The sequence below is a fragment of the Macaca fascicularis genome, chromosome 3 (genome assembly GCF_037993035.2).
Source record: "Macaca fascicularis isolate 582-1 chromosome 3, T2T-MFA8v1.1".
Classification (NCBI taxonomy): domain Eukaryota; kingdom Metazoa; phylum Chordata; class Mammalia; order Primates; family Cercopithecidae; genus Macaca; species Macaca fascicularis.
The window spans coordinates 150,098,763-150,126,130 of NC_088377.1; the positions used below are offsets into that span (position 1 = coordinate 150,098,763).

Sequence of the window (27,368 nt, forward strand, 5' to 3'; positions counted from 1 at the left end):
CTGTACCCCAATCACCTTCGGCATATGCCATCAGCGCCTCCTGAGGCTGTGTCAAGGGCACATCCTTAACCTTGGCAAAATAAACTTTCTTAATTGAGACTTGTCTCAGATACACATCTGTACCAGATGAGGGTCTTTTAGTAATTAGGGTATCTTATTTACTGAGATGGGGTGAGGAATCCAGATTCAGTTCACAAGATTTCCCATTCTGCTCCTTTAGGTTGAGGGGATTGTAGAATCCTCACTGGATTTTGTTCAGACTTGAACTCTAGCTACTAGGACAGAACAGTTGTTAAACAAGAAGGTGGAGCCTAAACACACCCATCTATCCATCAATCCTTTCATCCATATTTCTTCCCTTTCATCCATCTCATTTACCCTTACTTTCTTCCATTCAGATTTTGAGGAATATTCACTGTAGTTTTTAGGAGGTTCACAAATTTCTGAAGACTTTCTTACTCCAAATCCTAGGAAATCTTTCAATTTTAGAATGTATGTTTTAGAAACAAATTTGTTGCCTCAGGTGACAAGTATTGAATTTCATCAGCCCATTCCTTTACATGGATGATTGTGGGTTTCCACAGAAACAAATTACTGTGAAATGACAATTTTTTTTCATTCTGATGTGGGCAGCAATAAATACTGTACCCTGTATCCATTAGGCCTCAACGAATAAATACAGGAGTAAAAATAATTTTTGGTTTTTAGTTTTAAGACCATTAATGACCTTATAAGAGACAGGATGAGCTAATGATTGTTTTGATTTTCTAAATGAAGCATGTGATGAGATCCTCATCTTGGGCAAGTGGGAAGGAGAGTCAGGAAAGGAAGGAAGGAGTGAGAGAGGGAATTTGAGAGTGGGGTTATGAACTTACTAGAAAAATACAGTAACACTGCTGGGCTCCTCTGATTTGTGGTCATGAATCTATAATCAAGTCTGTCCAATCATGTGATTTTTTTTTCTATTTCTACCAGCTCTTCTGATGTAGGATGAGAAAAGGCAAAGAGATATTTGAACTCAACCAGGAATGTAGTTTAGGCAAGTGAGAACAATAGGCAAAAGAGCAATGTTGTTGAAAGTTTTACCGGAGAATGATTACTATGGTCCAGATAATCAGAGTAAGGATGGACATGAATACAGAAAGGGTACTATTTTTCAGATTTTGAAATATCTGCAGTACACTTAACAGCTGAGCATCCCCAATTCAAAAATCTGAAGACTGAAATGCCCTAGTGAGCATTTCCTTTGCATGTTATGTTTGTGCTCAAAAAGTTTCAGATTTTGGAGCATTTTGGATTTTCAGAGAAGAGATAGTCAACCTTTACTTATAATTTATTAAAGAAATACAGCTAGTTTAAGTTTTTTTCCTGAGGAACCTGTAACTTTAAACAGAAAATTACTACAATGTACATGTTGAAACTTAAGTTAATATATCATTTCTTTATTATGACTCAAGATTATTTTCATCTGTATTATTTTAAATTAAGTATTCGCAAAACACAACATGGGAATACTTAATAACACTGTATTAACTCTATCAATTATCTACCCATAATTTAGGCAAAGATTTTAAGTTTTCTCCCCCATCGTCACGTAAGACACTTCTAATTTTTTATAATTAGCTGACACACTTTCATACAGTACCAATTAATATTAGCCTAATGAAACTAAGTCAAATATGGCCAAAAATAATCATCATGCATTTCCAAAACAATTAGAATATTATTTGCCATTCAGCATCAACTTTTATTGAGCACCTCCTATATTCCAGAACCAAAAACATGTTTGTTCCTTACAAAATTCTTAAAGCCACCCTTTAAGGTAAGTAATAGTATCTTCTACTTAACAGATGAGAAAACTTAAGAATCAGACTGATAGAACTTCCTCAATATCATAGGCAGAAACATAATTATATTGACTGCCAATTTTAAGAAAACATCTGTTTGTCATATTTGTGTCATTACTACAGTCTTTGCTTTTACAGTTTTCTTAAAATCATGTGAATATAAACAGTATTTTTATTTACATTACCATCACTTCTCTTTCCTAAGAGAAATTCTTTGTTTCCCTAATATCATGACCACTTATGTATAATTTCTTGCTTATAAATTTTAATAAAATATACATAAGTGGGAATGTACAGTATTAAGTATTACTCTATTATTCTGGAATTTAACAATGAACAAGCACATATTTTAAAAGCCACACCTACTAAGAAACAGATACAAACTGTGATTTCTAAAATATACTTATATTTAAAATTAACCTCATTAAAATTTTTGGTTTATAAATATAACTGTATAAATACAGAACATTTAGAAGCTTAGATGACTATGTATTTGATGGTTAGCCACATATAAGTTACTGAAATACATACTCTTTCAAGTTTGAAGTACCTCTCCTACGAACTGGGCTAATGGGTGGTTCCTTTAGTTCAACTGGCATAAAATTATAAAAGTTCTATCTTGGCCAGGCGCAGTAGCTCATGCCTATAATCCCAGCACTTTGGGAGGCTGAGGCAGGTGGATCACCTGGGGTCAGGAGTTCAAGACCAGCCAGGCCAACATGGTGAAACCCCGCATCGACTAAAAATACAGAAATAAGCCGGATGTGGTTGTGTGCACCTGTAATCCCAGCTACTTGGGAGGCTGAGGCAGGAGAATCACTTCAACCCGGGAGGCAGAGGCTGCAGTGAGCTGAGATCGGGCCACTGCACTCTAGCTTGGGTTACAGAGTGAGACTCCATCTCTCCATCTGAAAAAAAAAAAAAAGTTTTATCTTCCTTTCTACTATAGATATATAACTGTAATATATAACTACAGCCAAAAGGTCAAACACTACAGAATTCAATAAATATTGAAAATAATACATAGTTAATATCATCAAATTCTAGCCAACTTCTAGTATTAAGTATGCATTATCTTATAGAAAATGTGTTCTAATAGAAGTATCTTAATAAAAAGGGAAGGCTCTATAAAGAACCAATCAGAAATCTGTAAGTGCTTATTTTACAAATTAGGGACTGAGGCACAATCGTTAAGTAACTTGCCCAAGTCATATGCCAGTGGTAGACCCAGGACTGATTCCTGAACCTGACTTCTAATCTGTGCTCTTTGACCATTTCTTTGTTTTCTCATGTTATAACTGAATCCTTTTAGGTGCTAAGTTTTAATTTGGAAAAGTATCAAGTAATAAAACTGCTTTTCTTTCCAGCCCAACTCTGTTTTTCTTAAATGAGCATTACAAGAATAGGATACAGTTCATAACTTTACAACACTGTCATAGGTTCATTAAGATGAGAACTTTATACAGGAAAAAGTTTACATGTAGTTTGCTTTGGCTGGAAAAAGCTTATTTAACAGTCATAGTTTTAAAACCTAGTTATTCTATATCATAGTGACTTCATATGTTGTAAAATGGTTTTCTATAATCTTGACATTTTCTTCAGATAGCCAGTTTTCCTGCTTTAACTGCCTTACAAGAGCTTCCAAAGACTTCAGTCTACCTAGAGTTTGTTGCTCTTTTAACTCTAGAAGAGTTATCTTTGAATGTAGCTTAGAGACTTTCTGCCAAAGATGTTCCTTATTTATATCTTGTCTGCAGTAAGAATGTTCGATTTGTAAAACTTCTGTCCCATAGTCTACATCCTTATACAAGGAGTCTTCGATGTCTATGTCTTCCATTTCCATAGTTTCTTTTTGGGTTGATATAAAAGAATTAACTGAAGGTTTAGAATTTTCTGCAGGTACAAAAATGGCAATAACAGATTCTTTACTTGTATTTAATTCTTCAACTGTTTGATTAATCGTGCTGAATAAGAACGGATTTTCCTGTGCTGACTTTATTTCCATGGAATTACTTGTGAAGTTTGGATTAGCAAGATGATTGGTAGTTACTTCAAGAACGTCTTGGGTTTCCAAAGATTGATGAATACTTTCTGAATTTGAAGTTGTCAAAGTAATGGTTGTAGAATTCAGATCCTCAAAACATGTGTGAAAATCACCTATACCTGTATCTTGGTAAACTGATGTTTCCAAGGTAGATTCTGGTTTCCCAGTATGTTGTTTAACTAGATTAACAGTTAACATGTTATTTTGTATACTTCCTGTTTTGGGAGCTGGTGGCTTTACCAAGGAAGATGAATGAAGTAATTCTGGATGTTGAGGGGGCACATTTGTGTTAACTATATTTTTCTTTGTCTCATTTAATACAAATGATTCTTCTGACTTGGCTTTTGGGCATACTTCTTTCTCATCTTCCAAGTTTTTCTTCTGGGATTTTTTTTTAGAAGGGTCTTTTCCCTAGAAAATAATATTTTCATGTTCTGAAAAAGACCTTTACTGGCTTATTATGCTAGTGCTATTTAATTATAATTTTGAGCACTACAAGGCCAAGCAATTTAGTTAACAAAAAAAAAGTTCTAAGTACATACACCTTAAAGTGTTTTCGAAAAAACATTAATCCCATTCAATATACGACAGAAACATTTGAGATCATTCAAAAGACTAGTATATTGGGAGGCCAAGGCGGGCAGATCACCTGAGGTCAGGAGTTCAAGACCAGCCTGGCTAACATGGTGAAACCCCCATCCCTACTAAAAATGCAAGAATTAGCCGGGCGTGGTGGCAGGCGCCTGTAATCCCAGCTACTCAGGAGGCTGAGGCAAGAGAATGGCTTGAACCTGGGAGGCAGAGGTTGCAGTGAGCTGAGATCGTGCCACTGCACTCCAGCCAGGGTGAGAGAATGAGACCTTGTCTCACACACACAAAAAAGAAAGTATAAAAAATAAAACTCATGAACTTGTGTTAATAACTTAATAATGTATATCTCTTGCTTCTCTTAAGCTGTGCTTCATGACTTCAATTTTTTAAAAATTATCACTTTTAGTAAAAGCACAAGTTAGTGCTCCCTTTTTTCCAAGTATCTGCTTACCCAAGTTATAGTTCCCTCCTACTCTCCCACCTGATCACCTGCCACCCTGCAATCTGCCACTCTGCTCAGCATTACCCCTCTCCCATACTGCAATACCTGATTGTCTTCAGGCAAAGAAAATATTGTTGGAACTGCAGTTTGTTTTAAATATCGAATACCCCATCTGATGTCAAGAGAGTCAGGAGTAAAATGGTCACTACATAGAAACTGGTATTTACTGGGAACCCATGAATCTCGCTTCATATTCTTTAACCACTTTTCCAGTCTTTCTTTGTCATGTAGAGGAAATCTGGAATTTAAAAAAAAAAGAAGAAGAAAAAAAGGAAAACTTTGCTATATTTTTACAACTTTGCCAAATTCCAACCCCATATATCTGGGTAACCTATGCATCAAGTAAGTGCTACAAGAGGAAGGCAACCATCCCTACCAAATAAGAGTATCTTCATCACAACTAGTACCATTATCATCTCTGCAGTAAGAGGCCTAAGGTGTAAGACATGTAGCCAAGGCTCTTATCTGATAAGAGCTGAACATAATTCAGAGTCCCTTCAAGTAAAATATATGTGTTCCTATAAAGGACAAAATCTATTTGTATTTTCTATGGATTATGTTCCATTTTTATATTGCTGTACAGTTTGCCTAGAACTAGAAAAGAGCTTTGTATAAATTATAAATTCCTGTTCAAATGTATTTCATAATACCACCTCAAGTCAAATGGCTTGTTGTCTACAATTCAAGGCAGCATTAAGCTTTACAATTTATGTTAATATTTAAAAAATAAGTAGATTGTTCAAACAAATGATTTCAAACAAATGATTCAGCTGAAAGAGTACTGAAAATATTCTCTTTACTAGCATCAGCTTTAATTCTATCTATATGTAATCCAGTCTAATAGTACTACACTTCTATAACTAATGAACTGGGAACTCCAAAATTCAAGTTCTGAAGGAGAAACTCTGATACAAGAATGAAACATGTTAAAAGGGACAGTCTGAGATATTTTACATAAAACAAATCAAATACAAATGGCAAGACAGCGCTGTATACATTTTGTTCCTGTACCTGACAATAACCTGGATTTAAAGTTGGTGCTAACATTACAATGTATGGCAGAATTTGATAGAAAATTTTTCCTATCAATCTAAAAAGGTTTGGGTCAAAGTATACAAAACAATATTTGAAAATGGTTTATATTTCATTTGATAATTTTCCAAGAACACAGTCCAAGACACCACATAATTTCCTGTTTATAAGAATAGTAATAATATAAGGTTTCTCATATAAAATGTAGCTGTTATACATTCCCTTCCCCCAATCCCAAACATTTAGCTTATGTTTTGTAGTAGCATCATTTTTTTCCCCCCTTAAATTCTGTTAACTTTTTAAGATGCCACGGAAAATCTGGGTACTCTTTTTTTTTAATCCTGATATCCTCATATGGAAAAAATCAGATAAACTACCTTTGGAAATTCTAACCACAGAAACAATATTAATCATGTTTTAAAAATACTTTAACTTTACAAATATTAGGTTGTAAGTATGACAAGTATAACCAGAAAAGGAATTTTAAAGGCAAACAAATTTTCTTTTAGAGGACCTGACTACTTCTGGCCGTTGGTAAATTCATTTCTCTTGTCACAACTGAAATGATATAGGCCTTTTACAATAATGCTTTTTACTGTAAATTCATGTACATGGATGCTGTTTGCACATTATTTCCATTGTACCTATATGCTAAGTTATCAACTCATTTAAAAAATACTGTGTGAATATCCTTATTGGTAACTGGATTGTATTGCTTCCTGAACAGGTAAATCTTTAAGAAATCTTGATCATGTTTCCTGAATAAATTATATCTTTATATTGGTTCAATTCATTTGATAATTTTGTTTCATTGTCTTATGTAATTCCCCAAAAAGCATAAGATAATCACAGTACAGACTGGACACTATATTAACCGAATTCCCAAATTCATATATATTTAAACTACAGTTTGCTGTAGTGTTAACATGAGTAAATTCAATTCAAGTTTGGCGCTACTGGAGAATAAAACTAAATTTTTATTTTGTGGATTACACACAAAATTTTTTTTTTTAAATCCTAGAAATAATACCACTTTTACCAAATTCGCATTTTCAGTGAAAAAAAATCTTTACAATTCACTTGCATTATTTTTTCCTTCCTAAAAAGTTACTGTAAGGTCCACAAAGGTTAGTTAAAAATTTTAGTGTGGAGTTACACCCCATCTCCAATATCAAAGGCCAAATAAATCTGGGAAATACAAGGTTAAATCAAGTTCAACATGATCTTTTGCTACAAACATTCTCAGAGGTAGAGCCATTAGTACAGTAATATTTTCCTATAAACTGAAAGTGGATTAGATTGTTTTCCTCCCCCAAACATCTCTTTGCATCTTGAGGCAGGGCTTCAAGGCAGACAATCCTGGAAATATTGCCATGGATTGTGAATTACTCGGGGTTATCAGTTTTGTTTTCGAGTCGGAGTTTCGCTCTTGTCGCCCAGGCTGTGGTGCAATGGTGCGATCTCGGCTCACCTCAACCTCCACCTCCCGGTTCAAGTGATTCTCCCGCCTCAGCCTCCCGAGTAGCTGAGATCACAGACATGCACCACCACGCCCGGCTAATTTTGTATTTTTAGTAGAGAAGGGGTTTCTCCATGTTGGTCAGGCTGGTCTCGAACTCCCGACCTCAGGTGATCTGCCCGCCTCGGCCTCCCAAAGTACTGGGATTATAGGCGTGAGCCACGGCGCCTGGTGGGGTTATCAGTTTTTTTTTCCCCCCATTAATTAAAATACTGAAAAGCAGTTGAATCATTAGTGAATAAGTCCTTCAGGTCTAAAGTAAAATGGGCACAAAACAACGGCTGAAAATCTGAACCAGGTTAGATCTAAACGAATTGTCTTCAAATACAAGAAAAAATGGAAATGCAGTATTTTAAATATGTTGCTTTTCATGTGTTATTAATCATGTAAGCACTTTTAACATCTCCGCGTTATAGATGAGATATGTGAGACACCAAAGCTTAATTTCCAAGAGGTCATTAAGTTACAAAGTAGTGGAACCAGGATCTAGCATTGAAGCCTGGACCCCTACTTATTATACGACACTGCTTTTCTGTACTTCTGAATACAAATCAGTGCTTCAATAGTTTCATGGAAATATATTGTGGCTCTAGTAATTCTGAATAACAGAATAAAACCTTGCTCTCTGCAGAGTATCTACAATGGCTCTGACACTAAACTTTCAAGGTCGGTTACCTAATCATTCTGGGCCTCGGTTTTCTCAGGAGAAAAGTGGGATGAAATTATACCTATGGGACCTAACTCGCAGGGGGTGTAAGTTAACTTTGCGTGCACCTTTCCACCGCGCAGGTTTCACGTATCTTAAAATGGTGGTTAATGTTGTTCAATGAAATGAGATCACCAGAGGTGGGGAAAAGACTCTGAAAACCACAGAAGCCCGCGCAAACTTTGCTGTTTTAACTGTTAACACCCAAACAGGCTCCTGGGCCTCGCCACCAGCCCGCAGTCCTCGCGCAGGAAGGGCATTGCTAGGTAAACTGAACTAGCGCCTTCCCCGCGTCTTCCCGCGGGCGACGGGCCACGTACGGAGTAGCTGAGGACTCATTGGCAGAGCGGACAGGAGACACCCAAGTCCAAAGGCCACAGGTCCAACGCCTCACGGCGAGGCTGACGCTTCTGCTCCACAGACAACTTACGGATAAAAACTCAGCTTCCGGTCTTTATTGTTTCGTCCCCGGCGGTTCTTACAACAAATCGCTGCGCAATAGCGGGGCATCATTCGGGTGAGGCCCCGGGAAACCCGGGTCGGCGACGGGCGCAGGGCAGCCCTCCTCACTGAGGGTGCGCCACAGATCCAGGCCTCTGGAGCCACTGCGCCTGCGCTGGCATCCGCCGGGAACACCGCCTCGTCTATCGACTCACTTCCGCCTCCGCCGATTTAAGCACCGCCTTTTCGGGGGTTGGGGCCGGAAGTGGCGCACAGCCCCAGCGGCAACAACAGTTTTCCACGTGCGCGTAGGGCGCCGGGGTCACGTGGGGAGGCAGAAGCCAATGGGGAAGCGTTTCGTGTAGGTCTTCTGAGGTGGTGGCGCCAGCGGCTGCCTGCTGCCCGTGAGAAGCTGGCTGAGGGTACTGGGCTCCGGCGACGAGGGAGGAGCGCTAGGTCGGTGTTGGACCGAGATTAGGGCGCGCGCCAGCTCCGGGAGGCCGCGGTGAGGGGCCGGGCCCGAGCAGCCGACCCGAGCCAATCGTCAGGGTTGCCAGCGCCTCTGTGGAGGAGCAGCAGTAGTCGGAGGGTGCAGGTGAGGGACGAGGCCGGGGTCGTGGGGACGGGAGTTCGGAGGGTAGCCCAGACCTGTCTTTGTGAGCTGAATTGGCCTCCGTGTCCGCCACGGTCGCCGCAGGGACAAGGGACTGCATGTTTTTGGCCGAGAGAATAGAAAAACGGAGAGAGCCGCCTCACAGAATCGTGTTTTGGGTTGTGCCGCTGGCTTTCACGGGCGCCGGATTAGAGTCCGGTTCTCAGGCAGCCTCTACGGCGGGGCCTGGGCGGGCAGGGAAGGTGCCTCGCCTTTAGGTGAAGGTTGGACGGTCCAGCCCAGCCGGCCACCGAGGCTGGGGAATAAGGCACGGGCTGCTGGCTGGCGGGGCCGTCTTGGGGATGAGAAGTCTGTACAATACAAAACTAGTCAGCTCAAAAAAAAAAAAAAATCATTAGATGTCCACCTTGAGACCGTGGAATAACGTCTACTGAACCAGTGAGGCGCTTCCCTGTCAGTTTTAGATCCGCCCTTTGACTAGGGAGCAACCTGCAGTTGACGCAGCGTCCATGGGACACATTCTTGTTTATGTTCCTTAAACCGAGAGGTGGTACTTGATCCTTGGTACCCGTGACTACGAGTAACTCTCTGGAAATAAGTAATCTACCTGCCTGCTAATTACTCTTAGGAAAGGCCACTGGAGAGGAAACCAGGCAATTTCCACAAGCCGTAGTATTTCTCGTCATCCTTGTTATGGCATCATAGGTTACTAAGGACCCTGGTGGTACCGTATTCAAAAAAACAGGGTCCATCCCTTCGTTTTGAATCTCAAGTCATTGAGTACGTATTGTCAAGAATTCTAAGCTAACATTTCTTTAATGGTTTAAAGGTAAGAGAAATATTTTAACTGCTGAGAAGTGTGAAAGTAAGAATCTGCCTTAACCACAGTAGAAACTATCAAAGTTCATTTTTCTGGCAGCTGTAGGAGAAATCTTAAATTCTGTTCATCTTGAGTTTTAAACAATATTTAGCCACGTTTCCTGGTTAAACATTTGGGATCTTAACATTTGGGAAAAACACAACATTCTAGTATTGTCAGTATTAATATTGTGATACTAAGATTCTCTACTTGCAGTCCGTGGCTCACCTGTTGAAATGAAAGCTGAATTTTTAGAGAGAGATTAATACTAATTTACATATGCTGGGCTATTTACCTTGGTGCTCCACCTTTTTTTTTTTTTTTTTAATTTTTTTTCTGTGAAGTTAAATACATTATTACGTTCAGGGTATGAATTCTTGAAAGGAAGGTTGGGATCTTATTTGATTTTCTTTTTTTTTTTCTTCAATGCTTGCATTTGATGAGTCTTCAATATAAACTGGTTAAAAATCAGTTATTGAAAATTTTCTATCTCCTTTGTGTGTGGCCAGAGTATTAGTGGACAAAGCCAAGGATTATTTTTGTTCTCAATAAGGTTAAGCCAGTTTGGGAGTTATAAAACTATAAGTGAAATTACATGTGAACAGGTACAAGATACTGTATGCTTAACATTTTGATTCTGCATTAGGTTTACCTTGTGTTGGATTTCTTTTAAAAGAAAAAAGTTTTAAGATTAGCTCCATCCATAACATTTTTTTCTTCTTTTCTGTTTTAGGATATTAGAAATGGCTACTCCCCAGTCACTTTTCATCTTTGCAATCTGCATTTTAATGATAACAGAATTAATTCTGGCCTCAAAAAGCTACTATGATATCTTAGGTGTGCCAAAATCGGCATCAGAGCGCCAAATCAAGAAGGCCTTTCACAAGTTGGCCATGAAGTACCACCCTGACAAAAATAAGAGCCCGGATGCTGAAGCAAAATTCAGAGAGATTGCAGAAGGTAAATAAATGCCAATCTCTGAAGTGTCATGACTATTAACTAGTAAGGAGAATGATAGGTGGAGTGGGATTTATGTATAGATATTGCGTGATTCCCTGAGATGATTTTCTTATTACAGATGCTTTGATTCCTGAATAAATACATGAAAGGATAATAGATAATTTTATTGGTATACATATCTAAACATATTGAAAATTTATTATTCTATGTTATTTATAAGATCACTGTTGTTTCTATGACAAAAAGAATTTTAGGTACCCCAAATTCTTATCAACTAACTTATGAAACAGAATATTTTACCATTTTAAACATTAAATACTTAAAAATTAAACTAGACTCTAAAGTGCTTTATTCACTTGATCTGCGTTTCAAAGCCATATTTGTCTTTAAAAAAAATTGAAACAAATTTTGATTTCGGACTAGCTGTAAAACAAATTGCACCTGCTGAGCATTCAGTAATTGTTGGGTGAAGGTAACCGAGCAGGGAGTTAGAATTAAACATTTACTTAAGCAAGGAGGTGCAAAATCTTAATTCCTATTAATTGGTTATAGTTGATGGTTTAATTTTTTAATACAATTAATGATTTCACACAAATATGAAGCTTAAAGAACTCTGTAATTGTTGCCCACGTGTTTATTTGTAGTAATGGTAGCGTTTAATAACTATTTATTGAGTATTATAGATGGCATTGTGCCAACTGCTGATAATACAGCAGTTAATAAGACAGTTTCTACCTTGTTTTATAAGTTTGATTAACTTGATGCTTTTATTTGTAGTGTTTTGCTTTTATTTCTGATGTGAAATTCTTCCCTAAAATAATAATATTCAGTTCACTTACTTGAAGAGATTTGAATGTATGTAGTTTTGAAGATTTTATCTTCAGTTACTAAAAATATTTTTATCTCTTTCAGCATATGAAACACTCTCAGATGCTAATAGACGAAAAGAGTATGATACACTTGGACACACTGCTTTTACTAATGGTAAAGGACAAAGAGGTAGTGGAAGTTCTTTTGAGCAGCCATTTAACTTCAATTTTGATGACTTGTTTAAAGACTTTGGCTTTTTTGGTCAAAACCAAAACACTCGATCCAAGAAGCATTTTGAAAATCATTTCCAGACACGCCAGGATGGTTCCAGTAGACAAAGGCATCATTTCCAAGAGTTTTCTTTTGGAGCTGGGTTATTTGATGACATGTTTGAAGATATGGAGAAAATGTTTTCTTTTAGTGGTTTTGACTCTACCAATCGGCATACAGTACAGACTGAAAATAGATTTCATGGATCTAGCAAGCACTGCAGGACTGTCACTCAACGAAGAGGAAATATGGTTACCACATACACTGACTGTTCAGGACAGTAGTTCTTTTTCTGTTCTCACTAAATCCAACTAGTTGACTCTTCCTCATTATCTTTGATGCTAAACAATTTTCTGTGAACTATTTTGACAAGTGCATGATTTCACTTTAAACAATTTGATATAGCTATTAAATATATTTAAGGTTTTTTTTTTTTTGACAAATTCAGCAACATTCAACTAGTAGACAAAATGCTAATTATTTCCCTGATTAGGAAAGTTTCTTTAAAAAACACATTATTTTGCCTAGTTCTTTTTCTCTGCCTGCCCTTGGGCTCACTAATGTCACCAGTTTCATTACCAAGAAAAGATTGAGTTTACCTGATTAAACTTTAAAAGTTATTGTAGATTTAAGTTGTGTGAACCTAATGATTTTTGCAGTTAAACCTTTACTAATTGAAAGTTGCATGTTCTGTAACATCTGTGACTTGGGTTGCAGAATGTACATGAAACTGTATAATTGAGTCATTCAGCAAAGGAGAACAGTATCTTGGTTAATTGCTACTGAAAGGTTGAGAAAGGGATGGTTTCATATTTACCACAGCACTCGGCCTTTCTACAGTAGAACTGGGGTAAAGGAAATGGTTTTATTGCCCATAGTCATTTAGGCTGGAAAAGAGTTGAAAACTTATGAAATATTGCCAAGAGATTGTCATGTGTTTGGTCCCAGGCTAAAAGTGATTTTGTAGTGTTGAAATCATAGCTACTTATATATCTTTTCACATTTCTTTCTTAGTTGTAGGCACTCTTAGGTCTTAATACGGATTTATGTGTTTGTGTGTGTAGTTTCTCCTCTTGCTACTCATCTTTATCTAGAGATTGACTAATACCTCATTCTGTTTGTAAAACCAGCCAGTAATTTCTGTGCAACCTTATTATGTGCAATATTTTTAAATCGTGAGAAATGTGTGCTTTTGTTTTCAGATAGACTTATTTCTTTAGTTCTGCACTTTTCCATATTATACTCCATATGAGTATTAATCCTATGGATACATATTAAAACAAATGTCTCATACAACATTGTTTGTGAGAGAAATATAAATATTTACAACCTGATATTCATTGTTTTATTGTTTAACGTTTATTATGCAACTCTGGAGGTATAGAGGGCATATAAGCTATGGGACATATGCTGATCGCAGGCTATATTCATGAAGTTACTTTTGACTAACCTGAAAACTCTGATAGGATTTTGTCATTTGGTAATTTCTACTGCATTCTTCTGTCACAAGTTTTGATAGCTTGAAGATATTTTTAATTATAATTTTGTTGTGTTTGTTTGCTAGGAGCAAGCGTTCCTGCTCCCAGTTCTTTCTTCTTTAGGCCTGGTTGAGAGAAAGCAGAAACTTCACATAAAGCCGTATTTCTTAATCATCTTTAATTTGAAACTTAAGAAAATGAAGTTATTCTGTTATATTTATGTAACTTATTTCCTGGAAGTTATATCTACTAGTTTTGTTTGATAATAAAATTAGCGATACCTTGAATTTTGGGCTGAGGATTATCTGTAGCCTATTAAAAAAAAATCAAGTTTTGAGGCATTACAGTAATATATAAAGCAGAAGAGTGTGGATTGGGAAATAAATGAGAAAAACCACAATCAGGATGTCCTGGAGAAGCTTTAAGGATTGGATTTGAGTGAGGTTGTAGAATTCATTCATACTAAATTTATTGGAGAACTGCATTGGAAAGCTCTGCTGTTTGCTGCTTCCTCCAGGTAAACAGTTGTTAACAAAAGTAACTTTTTCCTCAGGCAAGGGACTAAACAAGTCTTGAAAGAAAGGGGTTATTTGGGGGAAGACTTCCCAGTTGAGAGTATTAGGGTGTGAGGTGAAGGCAGAGTAGAGGTGAAGTGAATTTTCACTTGAAGGTCAAGAGGGTGCTGGTGAGAAATGGCAGCACTCCCAGAGTAAAGCCTCCTTGTGTTGGCTTGGTGGGAAACAACTCTGTATGCAGACCACATACTCACCTGTGGGTACCTGCTGGTTAAAAAACCCTGACAATTTAGCTGGGTGTGATGGCATGCACCTGTAGTCTCAGCTGCTCTGGAAGCTGAGGTGGGAGGATCACTTGAGCTCAGGAGTTTAAGGCTGCAGTGAGCTATGATTGGCCACTGCCTGGCAATTTACTGAGAACCATCGCTCCTATTCAAAAGAGGTTTAATACAGACACATAACTGCTGAAGAAACTGCTTTTCTCAGCTATCTGTGCAATTTGATCTAATCCTTCATAAATATACTGATGTCCAAAGAATGTCAGACATTTAAGGAAAACTGACAGCTAGGAAAAGAAGCCCTAATGAGTAGCACTGACAATATAATTCAGAGATTGAAAGAATTTAAGATTCTAGTATCAGATTTTTTAAATAGAATATTGCATCAACAAATACAGTTCTTGTCTTAACCTGTTTACTTCAGGATTTCTTTAATGATGGTGTCAGAACAGATGAAGTAATGTGAACTCACATTCGGTTTACAATTACATCTAATAGCCAAAGCCAATGGGTGGTAACAGATGTGTGGTACAGGTGTTCCCTACTATGCAGGCCTACTTTGTCCTGTGAAATTCATATTCTTCCTCATATCTCAACTTTGTTACTCAACTTCCTCACAAACTTCTCTCCAGAGGTTGCCCTAATGTGGAGCTACCTAAATAATTTATTGTGCAGTTCTGTTTACTGTTATTCATTATGATACACCATAAATGGTGAGCAGGACGGTGGGGGTGATTGCATTCTTGTGGAAAAAGACAAGCAATAACCATATGAATAAATTATAAACTGATAAAGTATGGAGAAAGAAAATGTAGTACAGGAGAGGAGAATTGGGAGAGCAGGCAGGTTGAGGATGTGTTGCCATTTTTGACAGGATTGTCAGTGTTGGCCTCATTGAGAAGGTAAATTTGAGCAGAGACTTGAAGGGAATTGTTTGTACAGAAGGTGGAAGCGTATGTGGGAAGTTGTAGGAATGGCAAAGAAGTGAGCATAACTGGAGGCCAGTGAGCAAACCAGAGTAGTAGAAGATGAATTCATAAAGGTAAGAGGGGTTGAAAGCAGATCACCTAGGGCCTTGCCAACCTTTGTAAAGGATTTGACTTTGGAATAATGGCTGAGCTTGGAGCAGATAAATGACTTGATCTTTAAATCATTTTAAAAGGGTCACTCCACCTGCTTTATTCAGAATAGACATAGAGGGGCAATGGTGAAATAGGGAGACAGTTGGGAGGCTATTTCAGTATACTAGGATGAAAAATTGTTGCAGCTTGTGTATTGCATGAGGGTGGCAGCAGTGGAAGTGGTTGGATTCCAGATGTATTCTGCAAGTAGAGCTACCAGGATTTGCTTATGGATTAGATAAGCAAAAGTAGGTGTAAAAGACAGAGGAGAAAACTATGATTCTAAGCTTCATGTTCTGAGTAACTGGAAATACAGAGTTGCCTTTAAGATGGGAGAGGCTGCAGAAAGAAGACATTTAGGAGGAAAAATCAGAAGTTCAGCTTAGATATACCAAATTTGAGATGATGAGTAAATGGGTGGAGATGTGTCTGAAGTTTGGGAGAGAGAGTGAAGCTGGAAATACACATTTTGGGACTGTCAAAATATGTGATATTTAAAACTTTGAGAGTAGGTGAAATTACTGAGGGAAAGTGTAGACATATAAAAAGCAATTGAATAACTGAGTCCCCCGGTACTCTAAAAATGCAAAAAGAAAATGAGGAGCCTACAAAGGCATCTGAGAAGCAGCAGCCAGTGAGTAATGAGTTTTGTGTCTTGGAAGGAATTGAAATAAATATATCAAGAAGTACAAAGCGGCCAGGCATGGTGGCTCACGCCTGTAAACCTAGCACTTTGGGAGGCCAAGGCAGGTGGATTGCTTGAAGTCAGGAGTTTGAGACCAGCCTGACCAACATGATGAAACCCTGTCTCTACTAAAAATACAAAAATTAGCCAAGTGTGGTGGCAGGTTCCTGTATTCCCAGCTACTTAAGAGGCTGAGGCAGGAGAATCACCTGCATCCAGGAGGTGGAGGTTGCGGTGAGCTGAGATCATGCCACTGCACTCCAGCCTGGATGACAAAGCGAGACTCTGTGTCAAGGAAAAAAAAAAAGAAAAAAAGAAGTAGAAAGTGATCAGCCTTGTAAAATGCTGCCACTAAGTCCAGTAAGATGGTGACTGAGAACTAACCATTGTTGTTTTTAGCAATACTGATATCAAAAATGACCTGAATGCCAATTTCTGTCAAGTTGTAGGAGTTATCCTGATTGGAGCAGGTTTAAAACAGAATAGCACAAGATTAAGTGCTCTTAAATTATTTGAAAAAGAAAACATTTCTGGACCGAATTTTTATCATGGACTTTTTAGTAGAGTATCGGCTATGATTCAATCCATGTAGCAACAGCTTATTCTTCAGAATGATGTTCTATAGGAGTAAGAAGTATGCTATGAAAAAAAAAATCATGTTTAAATAGATTTGTGAAATCTGGGTTGGGATTCAAACCTTGTTAAATATGTTTCTTTTTAGGTGAGTGCTAGGGTCTGAATGGTTATGTCCTCCCCATATTCATATAGTATTAGGAGATAGGGCGATTATAGTATTAGGAGATAGGGCGATAGAGTGATGGTCAGGGGGCAGAATTCTCATGAATGGGATTAGTGCCCTTGTAAAAAGGGCCCAAGGGAGATCACTCATTTTTTCTACCATGTGAGGTTAGAGAAGATCTATGAGGAAGAGGGCTGTCACCAAACAGTCAATCTGCTAGTGCCTTCATCTTAGACTTCTCAGCCCCTAGAACTGTGAGAAATAAATTTCTGTTTTTTATAAGCCACACAGTCTGTGGCATCTTGTCATGAGTCTGAACAGACTGAGACAGTGAGCTGCTCAGAATTCTCAACATACTAATCTATGTTGTGAATCTTTGGTAGAGATATCAAATATTGTTTGCTCAATTTATTGGACCATGGAAACATTTTTACTAAGTACCCTTAACCATATCCAAGTGTGCCACAGTAAAAGCTTGGTAAATACTGGCCTAAATAAAAGTGAAAAAAAAAAAATCATATCATAATAAACCTTTGGAACATGTGCATGAACACATACCAAAGCAAGGATGATAGCATATGTTATGTTGGCACTTGTATTGCATTATAAAAAAAAAAAGTATTTGAATTTACTATGATTGAAAAAGATTATCCTATCACAGCCCATTATGATGGGCTTTAGCCTACATTTCATCAACAAGCTTTTCTTCTTTTGATCACTGTTGTAGCTACTTGAATAATATTGTTTCCTCAGGACTATTTTACACCTACAATAGCCATCATCAAGCAAATTATAAGAGAATAATTTATGTAAATGAAAACCCCTTTATTATTCTCCCAAGAAAATAAAAGTAATTTTTGTTGTTATATTTTTACAAGAAGACAGTATTTGCAGACAGAAAAATCAAACTGTGACTATAAAGATAAATGGGAAATCATCTTACAGTCTACTAGGGTTTGGATGTTTGTCCACTCTAAACCTCATGCTGAAATTTGATCCCCAGTGTTAGAAGTGGGGCCTAATGAGAAATGTTAGGGTCATAGGGGTAGATCCCTCATAAATAGTTTAATGCCTTTTTTCAGGAGTGAGTTCTGACTTTATTAGTTCCCACAAGAGATATTTGTTAAAAAGAGCCTGACACCACCCCTGTTTCTCTCCCTTGATTCCTCTCTCATCATGTGATCTCCATATACACTGGTTCCCCTTTGCCTTCTGCCATGAGTAGAAGCAGTCTGAGGCCCTCACCAGAAGCAGATGCTGGAGCCATGATGCACAGCCTGCAGAAGTGTAAGTCAAATAAACCTCTTTTCTTTAGGAATTACCCAGCTGCAAGTATTTCTTTATAGCTACACAAAACAAACCAAGACAGTCTAATCCTTTTCGTGGCGGTGGTGGCCCATCTGGAACAGCCGCTGCAGGGACGCCAGTTGCAGTGGGGGAGGTGCAGCTGGGCTGTGTGCTCCATGGAGGCTGCAGGGGCTGGGAACAGGTGGGAGCCCTCTGCTCCCAGGCACACCTGCAGCCACCCTGTGCTCTTAGGGTGCCTGGGAAGACCCCTCCCCCTGCAGGCTTGGAAGTGCTTGCTCCCACTCCCTGGACTCCCTGCTCCCAGTGCCTGCTCCAATTTTGGACCAAAGTTGAGGCCCAGCCCATGTGCTGTCGCAACTTGGCTGGGTGTGCATGTGCTTGGGGTGGCACTGACACACCAGCTCCCTGCTGCCTCGGTCCTCACTGGACTTTGGGTGCCAATGAGCATGGGAGGGAAGCTGAGGTGGGGCTGAGGGTGGCTCAGCATGGGCCTGCAGGTGCTCCTCAGTGCGGACAGCCAGGGTGCCATGGCCAACATGTTGATGATGGCAAGAGGCAGACAAGTTCCTGGCAGGAAGGGGCTGGTCCTCAGTGAAACCTCTTCTTCAAGCCAGGAACAGCCTGAAGCCTGGGGGATGGACTGCCAGTTCCAGGTTTAGTCTGCCGCCTGGAATGAAAACTTATGGTGCTTTTTCCAGACCCACCCACGGCTAACCATGGACTAATCAGCACATGTTTCCTCCTTCAAGCCCATAAAAACCCCAGATTCAGCCAGACTTACACAGATGTGGGGACTACCAGTTGCAGGAAGGAGCCACCTACTTCGGGTCTTCTTAACTTGTAGGGACTACCCGCCTGTGGAAAGGAGCTACCCACTTTGGGTTCCTTGAGAGCTCTTATGTTGCTCAATGAATGTCCTCTCTGCCTTACTCACCCTCCAGTTGTCTGCGTACCTCATTCTTCCTGGACGTGGGACAAGAACTCCAGATGCACCAAATGGCGGGACTGAAAGAGCTGTAACACAAACAGGGCTGATACACGCACCCCCTCCTCCACTTGCCATGTTGTGGGAAATGAAGAGAGAAGAGATGCACCCTTTGGGGAGCTCAGACCTAGGGGCTCCCTAAGTTACAGCTGTGCCACCCTCTTTGGGGCTCTGTAGTTCCTGGTGTCTCCAAGCTTCTGGGTGCCACTGTGTTCCCTTTGTCCAGATGTGAGTGCCTGCAGCAGAAGCTGCATGTGGTATATCTGGTCCAGCTGCACCCTTGCACAGAGCTGGCACCTGTGCTGGCACCTGGAGCTGTCTGACCCACCACAGCAGCTGGCGTGCCTGGCTGTGTGCAGTGGCTGCTACGCTCACTCACACACCCCTCGCCATGCTGCATCTGGCTTCCCCTTGGCTGGTTTGGGATCTGGGCCATTAGCACAAGCTGAGCACAGTCTGCATGGCCAAGTGGGCAGAATGAGCCCAGCAGATGTGAGCAATACTCAGGCAGAAGGGGCTGCCGGCCACAGAGGTTTCCAGCTGGCGAAGTGACACCCCAAGGATCCTGTGACACTTTTACTATAGCTCTATACATATTTTGGTGAAATATCCTTTGGTTTTGCAAAACAATGTGATGAACAGAAACAGATTAAAATACTAATATAAATGAATAGTTAATTACAGAGTCTTGCTGGAATTAACAAATTTTTTTACTTTGCATATATGAATAAATGAAAATTATGCATCTTGTACTCCATGTACCCTTTTATAATAAAGTTTCCAGTAAGTGCCTACAAAATGGTCTTATGTTGTGGGAGAACCCAAAGGATTCACCAAAAAATAAATCATTAAAAAAGTGAAAGAAATGAAAAACAACAAATCCAGAAAAGCAATGTGTAGAGTTTTGTTGGGAAGAGTTGCAAAGAAATGAGCAGTATTTGGTGGGGTAGTGGGGTCAAAAGAAGTTTCCTTACTAAGCAGTAATAATTAGTTTAACATATTTGTGAAAAATAATATCAGGTGCTGAAATGATGGAGCAATGTCTTCAAAGATCTGAAGGGGAAAGTGCTTTTGAACTGAGGCCTAAACAGACACATTATTAATAGAGGATGAGACCAAATTAATGCATTTTGAAAATGTAAGGACTGAAAGATTACCACCCACATACCCTTTATGAAAAAACCTGGCTTTTATTCTACATGACAATGTACAAAGAAAAGGAACAATATTGAGTTCAAGAGACAATGGCAGCTGAATTATACACCCTCAGGAGAAAATAAAGCTAGAAAGAAATTGAGAGTATACATTAGAATTTGACACTTGGAAGTTTCTTTTGGGAAACAAGAAATATTTTGTGTCATGGATCTATTTACTCAATTTACAATGAAGTTGTTTGCATTATTATATTATAAATGTTTTCCAATCAGTGTATAAATAAAGAAGGGAGGATTTAATTATATTTATAGGATAATCATGTGAAATGCACCTAACATATCGGGAAATGGAAGGAGAAAGGAACATGGAAGGTGAAGTGTAAGAAAAGATTAGTGTATTAATTATATTATCTTTCATAGTAGGTAATCAATTGACTCTGTCTAAAGTTATAAATCAAAGACTGGTGATTTAAGCACATTATTTTAAATTTTAATGACAATCAGAAAATCTGACAACAGGCACAGGTAACATGATAGCTTTTAAGAAATGTGACTGGGAGTCAGGGGAAGATTTACTTTGCATTTTACTTCAATTTGTAATGTTTGAAGTTTTGTTTGTGAATGCATGTTTCCCACATTAGTATATTTTTAAGGAAAACAACAACAACAAATCCTGGTGTTTCAGTCAGGATGGCTGCAGCAGCAGGTAACAGAAAACCCTAAATTAAATTTAATACATAAAATGAGCTGAGCAATAAAAGGCTTATTTTCTTCTCTAACAAGAGGTACAAAGGTCAGGCAGCTGCAGGAATGGTATTGCAGGAATCTGGTTTTGCTTCTTAGTAGCTGTCTTGGCTCTGACCTTTCTGTGTGTTGGCTGCATCCTCAGGCTGGTAATAAAATGGTTGTTATGAGAAATGAAACCTTTTCTAGAATGTCCTCAAAACACTTTCCCTCCCATCTTTATTGGCCAGAAATGCTACCTGTTGCTACAAGTCCATGCCCAAACTAATCACTAGTAATGGGAATATGATGACCACAATTGATGTAGGTCAACAGTTAAGACCCAGCATGGTGGTCTGTTCTAGTCTTCCCTGAAACTCATCATCACATGGAAAAGGGTGGTGCTTTAGTCTGTTTAGTGCTACTATAACAGCATATCACACACTGTGTAGCTTATAATCAAGATAAATTTATTTCTCACAGCCCAGATGCTGGGAAGTCCAAGATCAAGGTGCTGATATCTGGTAAAGGCTTTCTTGCAGTGTCATAACATGGCAGAAGGTATCATATGGGAGAAAGAGAGAGAGAGAGAAAGAGAGAGAGATAACTCATCTTTTTGTAAGGGACCCACTCCCATGATAATGGCATTAATTCATTCATGAGGACAGAGCTCTCATGACCTAGTCACCTCTTAAAGGCCACACCTCTTATCATTGTAACATTGGGGATTAAGTTTCTAACATATGAACTTTGGGAGACACATTCAAATGATAGCAGGTGGATATATAGAAAAAAATATATTAGAGGGGAATGAGAGAAGTATTTGTATCCTCCAACCACTTGAATATTAAAATTTAAAAACAGACCTCAGTGATTTTTACCATCTTTATTTTCTTTATGATTTCTTCCTTACTATTAGATTATTTAGATGTTTTAAAAGAGGATTGGGCTCTTTTTGTACCCATGAATGATGACTGCTTTTTTTTTTTTTCTGATTAGGAACAAATCTCACCTTAAATACTATGGAATCTTGGTGTTGGTAGATGACATTTTTGGTTCCAACTATTTGAGACAGATTCCAAAGTTCCATGATGTAATAATTTATGATTTTTTTGAAGTATAAAATTGAGTTGCAATTGCATGCCTTAATAGTCTACTCTTCACTCAGGTAGTAAGTGAGCATAGCTACCAATTCAAAATCTATGTATAAAGATGTCTTTGGGTGGTTTATAAAGAAAATTATCTTTATCTTTGGGTAAAGACTACTTTATGTAGGCATTGATAAATGGTGTTCATTATATTAGAGATCTGAGTCTCTTTAATCAAGGTCAATACTTTTTTTTTTTTTTTTCTGCCTGGAGTTGGTTGTGATCATGACTCCTTTACTCAGTAATCAAATCTTTTGTGGACTACCTTTCTCCACAATGTCTCATCCTGCCATGGTCACACCTAAATTTCCCTCATCAATTTGAATACTGGCTTTGAATTTGAAACTACTGGCCTTTAGGGAGTCAAATCTACACCTGGATTATTTCCCTTAGCCTTGGCCCTGGAAACTCCTTGTTTTCACTCTCTCCCAAACAACTGATGCTGTTGAGGTCCCAAGGATGCCTCATGGTCGAGTCTTTTTGAGTTGTGATACATTATGCAATTATCACTCACTAAATTTGCAGTTTCAATCAGTATTGCAGACACTTTCAACTATTCAATATTAGGCTTAATTTCATATTATTTAAATATAATTGCACATAACAGTTACTTGAAGAAGCATTACATGATTCATTACATATATTAGGGAAAAGTCATTACAATTCTCCACTGACATTTCACAATTTACTTTTAGTTACAACTAAGTGTATTAATAGGTAGGTAATAATTTAAAAGTGTTACAACATTTTCTTGTTTTAAGTAAATTTTACCTTAGCATTTTCTAAATGGTTATTCTAGAATAGGTCTTATATTACATATTTTATAAATAGAAATGGAAGGGATGGTGTTTGCTAATGAATATTATTTGGTTCTTTCTATTCATTTTTGTCTTTTAGGTAATACTGGTTCTTATTCTTTGACGCATAGATCAGTAATATAGGCATATAGATCTGGGACATAAGATATGAAGAACAACATTTTTCTTTGCTTCACAGGGAGGCTTATGATCCATTCATCTCTGTTCCCTTCTCTGTGTAGGTAAAAGAGTTTATTAGTCAGCATCAGTTAATTGATGCTGTGATAACCACCCCCAAAATCTTAGTGACTTAGCACTATAAACATTTTTTTTCTCATTCATACGAAATCTGCTGTGGGTCCAGTTTTTTTTCCATGGCAGCTCTCTACTACCTGATGAGACATTAGTGCTGACTCATAAATTATGGCTCTACTAGCTTAATACAAGACTTTTCTGGCTATCAGATAAAGAAATAAGAGTCTCCCATTGTCAAATGCTTTGGTCTGGAAGTGACACATATACTTCACCCCACTGGCCAGGTATGGTCTTATGATGCCATCTAAGAGAAGGGATCTAGAAGTATAATCTTTTGTGTGACTGGGAGGTAGAGTAGAGTTGGAAAATGGTAAATGTTAGCAGTATCTACCTCAGAGAGGTACTTTGTAGGTTATAGAAAATTTTTCAGGAGACAGATGATCTCCAATTTTGCAACACTCAATATACACATCATAGTAATTGTGTAAAAGTAAATAGGGTTACACCAATGGAATGTATGTGTTTTCTATACAAGAATAGAATAGGTAAGGGCAATAGAACATGCTAGAGTAAAATATATTTCAAATACATTTCCTTAAATGATGGAATAGTACTATCAAAATAAAATATTTCTAATAATTTTATTATAAATAAATTCTATATTTTGTATTTTTGCATAAGGAGTAGCTGTAAACCAGCATTTTCCAAAGTGTGTTATATTTATGTTAAATGAAAATAAGAATTTTATAGTGAAGTATGGGAAACTCCTGGTTTCAAAAATTTCCTTATTACATGAAGATTTCTCAGAGTGTTTAATATGTTAATTTTCATTGGATGTCCTAAAGCAGATATAGTTTGAGGCATTTCTAAAATCTATAATCAGGAAATCTTTTTTCAAGGAGCATCTCTCTGGATCAATTAAGTAAAAGAATAATTCTGTGTAATGCTGTTTGGAAACTCTAGACTAGACATACCTTTAAAAACCTAATTAAAGAATAAACTTTTGTAGTAAGGGTAAGGGCAAACCCCTAAAAACTTTACTCTAAAAGCTTGCCATGAACAAGTGTTAGGATGAATGTTTCTTACGGAGCTACTATGGACACTAAATAAAATTTACTAAAACAGTGATTTGACGAGAAAGTCATGACCTTAAAATGCAAAGTATGTGTGTATAGTGTTACCTTGCTTTTGTTTGTTATGAACACTAGGAAACTCCAGATTAAAGTTAGATATTGGTCCTAAAGACAGAATACTCATGATTTAAGAGACACAATATGCATGCATCTTAGTGAACAAGAGCATAAAAGTCCTTCTTTTCTTATTCCTGGGGTGCTTATTAACTTCTGTGTTTGTCTGCCACCTGGAAAATGATATAAAATTATGAACATAAAAGGCTAGTACTGGGGAAATTAGAAACTTCACCTAGATGGATTAAAAAAAGGCAAAGATAATTGCGCCTACTCATTCATAGCTGGTGCTCTTCTTTCTTCATAAAGAAATTGAAGTAATCTAAAAAGAACTCCCCAAGTTTCCCCATCATCCTTCGATAGCAGTGGCTTCACTTTCTCTGCCTTTCTGTAAGTCCCACTACCAGTAACAAACTATTAATATTCCCACTTACAGCTGACCCCTCCACTGTACACTGGATCACATCACTCAGGGCTTTCAAGGGCACTGCCTGAGAGATTATTCCCTTCTTCCTTCTTTTCCTATGTTACTTTTTTTTCCTTCCATTTAATAATGCCCCAGCAAACAAACCTGTTGCTATTTCTGTCAACAAATTTTTCTTTGTACCCCACTTATTCAACCAATTGTGGTCTCATTTCTTTGCTCTCCTTTGTAGCAAAGCTTTTCCTAAGAGTTTGCAATCCCACCATGCCACCGAAACTTCCCTTAGGGTTATCAGTGAGCTGCACATTGTGCAAGCAATGTCAGATAATGAATGAATCGGTCATTTCTCAGACCTAATTTTACAGTTCAACACTTTCCTCCTTGATAGTCTTTCTTTACTTATGTCCCAGAACACTGATCTCTGGGTTTTTCTTTCCTCCACTGGTTGCTCTTTCTCAGTGTCTTTTGTTGATTCCTCTTCCTCTCCTTTGCATCTTCTCAGTTCTGGTTCTTCTGTCCTCTCTCCCCTCTAGTTCTTTCTTATCTCCTCCTTTTCCCTCTTCTCCTTTTTGAATCTCTTCCCCTCCCACTTCCCCATTCCCTTTCCCTTCCCTTCCTTCCTCTTCTCCTTTCATCACTTCCATTCTCTTCTACTCCTGGTTATATTCGTTCCTTTGGTGAACTCTTTTCATCCCATAGTTTTAACCATCAATATGCCTGCCACTTCCAAATTTTTATCTCCAGCCAAGATTCATATATTAAAAACTCCAGATTCATATATCCAACTGTTCACTTAACTCAATGTGTCTAATGTGGTATTATGGATATTCCAACTCCGACCTGCTCCAGCTCAGCTGATTGTAAAGCCATCCTTCCAGTTGCTTTGGTTAAAACCCCAGAGTGATTCTTGATTTCTTTCATGCTCTTAGCACTCACACTCCATAGGTAATCCCACTGACTTTACCTTCAATATATTTTCAGTATCTGACAGCTTCCTATCAACTCTAATGTTAGTACCAGCATCATCTTTCATAAGGATTATTGGGTAAAAGTAAGTTTTCATTCTTTGCCCCTTATTAGTCTGTTATCAAGCCAGCAATGAGAGTTATTCTTTTTAAAGATACATGAGAACTTCTTATTTTTCTGCCTAAAGCCTTCCATTTACTCCCTCCCCATTCCCAGTAAAAGCTAAATCATTTACAATAGTCTACAAAGTCCTACACAATCAGCTTACCTTCCCTTTACCTCACTGATTTTATCTTTGACTGCTTTTCCTCTTTGTATTAGTCAGGGTTCTCTAGAGGGACAGAACTAACAGGGTATTTATTATAAATAAGGGACTTTATTAAGAAGAATTGACTCACATGATCACAAGGTGAAGTCCCATGATAGTCTGTCTGCAAGTTGAGGAGCAAGGCAGCCAGTGGTGGATCAATCTGTGGCCAAAGGCTTGAAAGCCCCTGGCAAACCACTAGTATAAGTCCAAGACTCTAAAAGCTGAAGAACTTGGAGTCGTATGTTCCAGGGCAGGAAGCATCCAGCACAGGAGAAAGATGAAGGCCAGAAGACTCAGCAAGTCTATTCTTCCACCTTCTCCTACCTGCTTTATTCTAGCTGCACTGGCAGCTAATTAGATGGTGCCCACCCAGATTGAGGATGGGTCTGCCTCTCCCAGTCCACTGACTCAAATGTTAATCCCCTTTGGCAATACCCTCACAGAACATCCAGGAACAATACTTTGCATCTTTTAATCCAGTCAAGTTGACACTCAGTATTAACCATCACACCCTCCTTCATTCTGTACTAGCCAGATAGGAATGTCCAGGAACATGCCAGGCAAGCTTTCTCTTTAGGGCCTTTGCACTAGCAGGTCCCTCTGTTTGGAGCATTCTTCCATTATACAGCCAATCCCTTCAGCTTCTTCCAGCCTCGGCTCACCTGTCACCTCTTCAATGGGGCCTTTCTGGCCACCCTATTTAATATCACACTGTGTCCCTCCTCCCTCACACTCTCCATCCCTTTATCTTACTCTGTTTTTATTTTCACACAGCACTTATCACCTTATTTCATTACTTATTATTATTATCTGATAGAATATAAGCTACTTGGAGGTAGGGATCTCTCACTGTTGTGTCTCAAGTGCCTGTATCTGTGACAGGTGTAGAGTAAATTTTCCATAACTATTTAGTGAATAAGTAAATTAGATGTCATATGTGTCTATCTCATATTTTGATTTTCTGAAACATTACAAAATCCTTTACTTACATGATAAAATAGATTCATCTGCATTGGGACATCTTCCTTATACCAAATAAATGATATCTGTTCATAAAGATATTGTGATATAGATTTAGTCATCCACAAAATTAAAAAAATT

General features: G+C 38.3%; 2 protein-coding genes across 4 annotated transcripts; one reads left to right on the top strand and one right to left on the bottom strand.

Moving 5' to 3' along the window:
• Positions 1–1,421: 1,421 nt before the first annotated feature.
• THAP5 (THAP domain containing 5) lies at positions 1,422–8,848 on the bottom strand. Of its 3 annotated transcripts, none has more exons than XM_065542465.2 (3): positions 8,672–8,848; positions 5,152–5,222; positions 1,422–4,302 (listed from the first exon to the last, which is right to left on the bottom strand). In XM_065542465.2, the coding sequence occupies exon 3, from the start codon at positions 4,087–4,089 to the stop codon at positions 3,388–3,390; it is 702 nt and encodes a 233-aa protein (XP_065398537.1). In that variant the 5' UTR covers positions 4,090–4,302; positions 5,152–5,222; positions 8,672–8,848; the 3' UTR covers positions 1,422–3,387. The 3 variants fall into 3 exon arrangements, with proteins under 3 accessions (XP_065398537.1, XP_045244492.2, XP_065398538.1); XM_045388557.3 differs by having other exon boundaries at positions 5,030–5,222; XM_065542466.2 differs by lacking the exon at positions 5,152–5,222.
• Positions 8,849–9,054: 206 nt separating this feature from the next.
• Positions 9,055–13,959, top strand: DNAJB9 (DnaJ heat shock protein family (Hsp40) member B9). The gene is made up of 3 exons (XM_045388560.2): positions 9,055–9,277; positions 10,888–11,114; positions 12,027–13,959. Exons 2-3 carry the CDS (start codon positions 10,898–10,900, stop codon positions 12,476–12,478), a joined length of 669 nt encoding a protein of 222 aa, XP_045244495.2. The 5' UTR covers positions 9,055–9,277; positions 10,888–10,897; the 3' UTR covers positions 12,479–13,959.
• The last annotated feature ends 13,409 nt before the right edge of the window (positions 13,960–27,368 follow it).

Coding starts and splice junctions, on each gene's coding strand:
- DNAJB9 (XM_045388560.2), top strand. CDS start 10,898: ATGGCTACTCCCCAGTCACTTTTCATCTTTGCAATCTGCATTTTAATG. Junction 11,115..12,026: donor ATTCAGAGAGATTGCAGAAG/GTAAATAAATGC, acceptor TATCTCTTTCAG/CATATGAAACACTCTCAGAT.
- THAP5 (XM_045388557.3), bottom strand. CDS start 8,754: ATGATGCCCCGCTATTGCGCAGCGATTTGTTGTAAGAACCGCCGGGGA. Junction 5,223..8,671: donor CGGAAGCTGAGTTTTTATCC/GTAAGTTGTCTG, acceptor TTTAAATTCCAG/ATTTCCTCTACATGACAAAG. Junction 4,303..5,029: donor CTTTGCCTGAAGACAATCAG/GTATTGCAGTAT, acceptor ATTATTTTCTAG/GGAAAAGACCCTTCTAAAAA.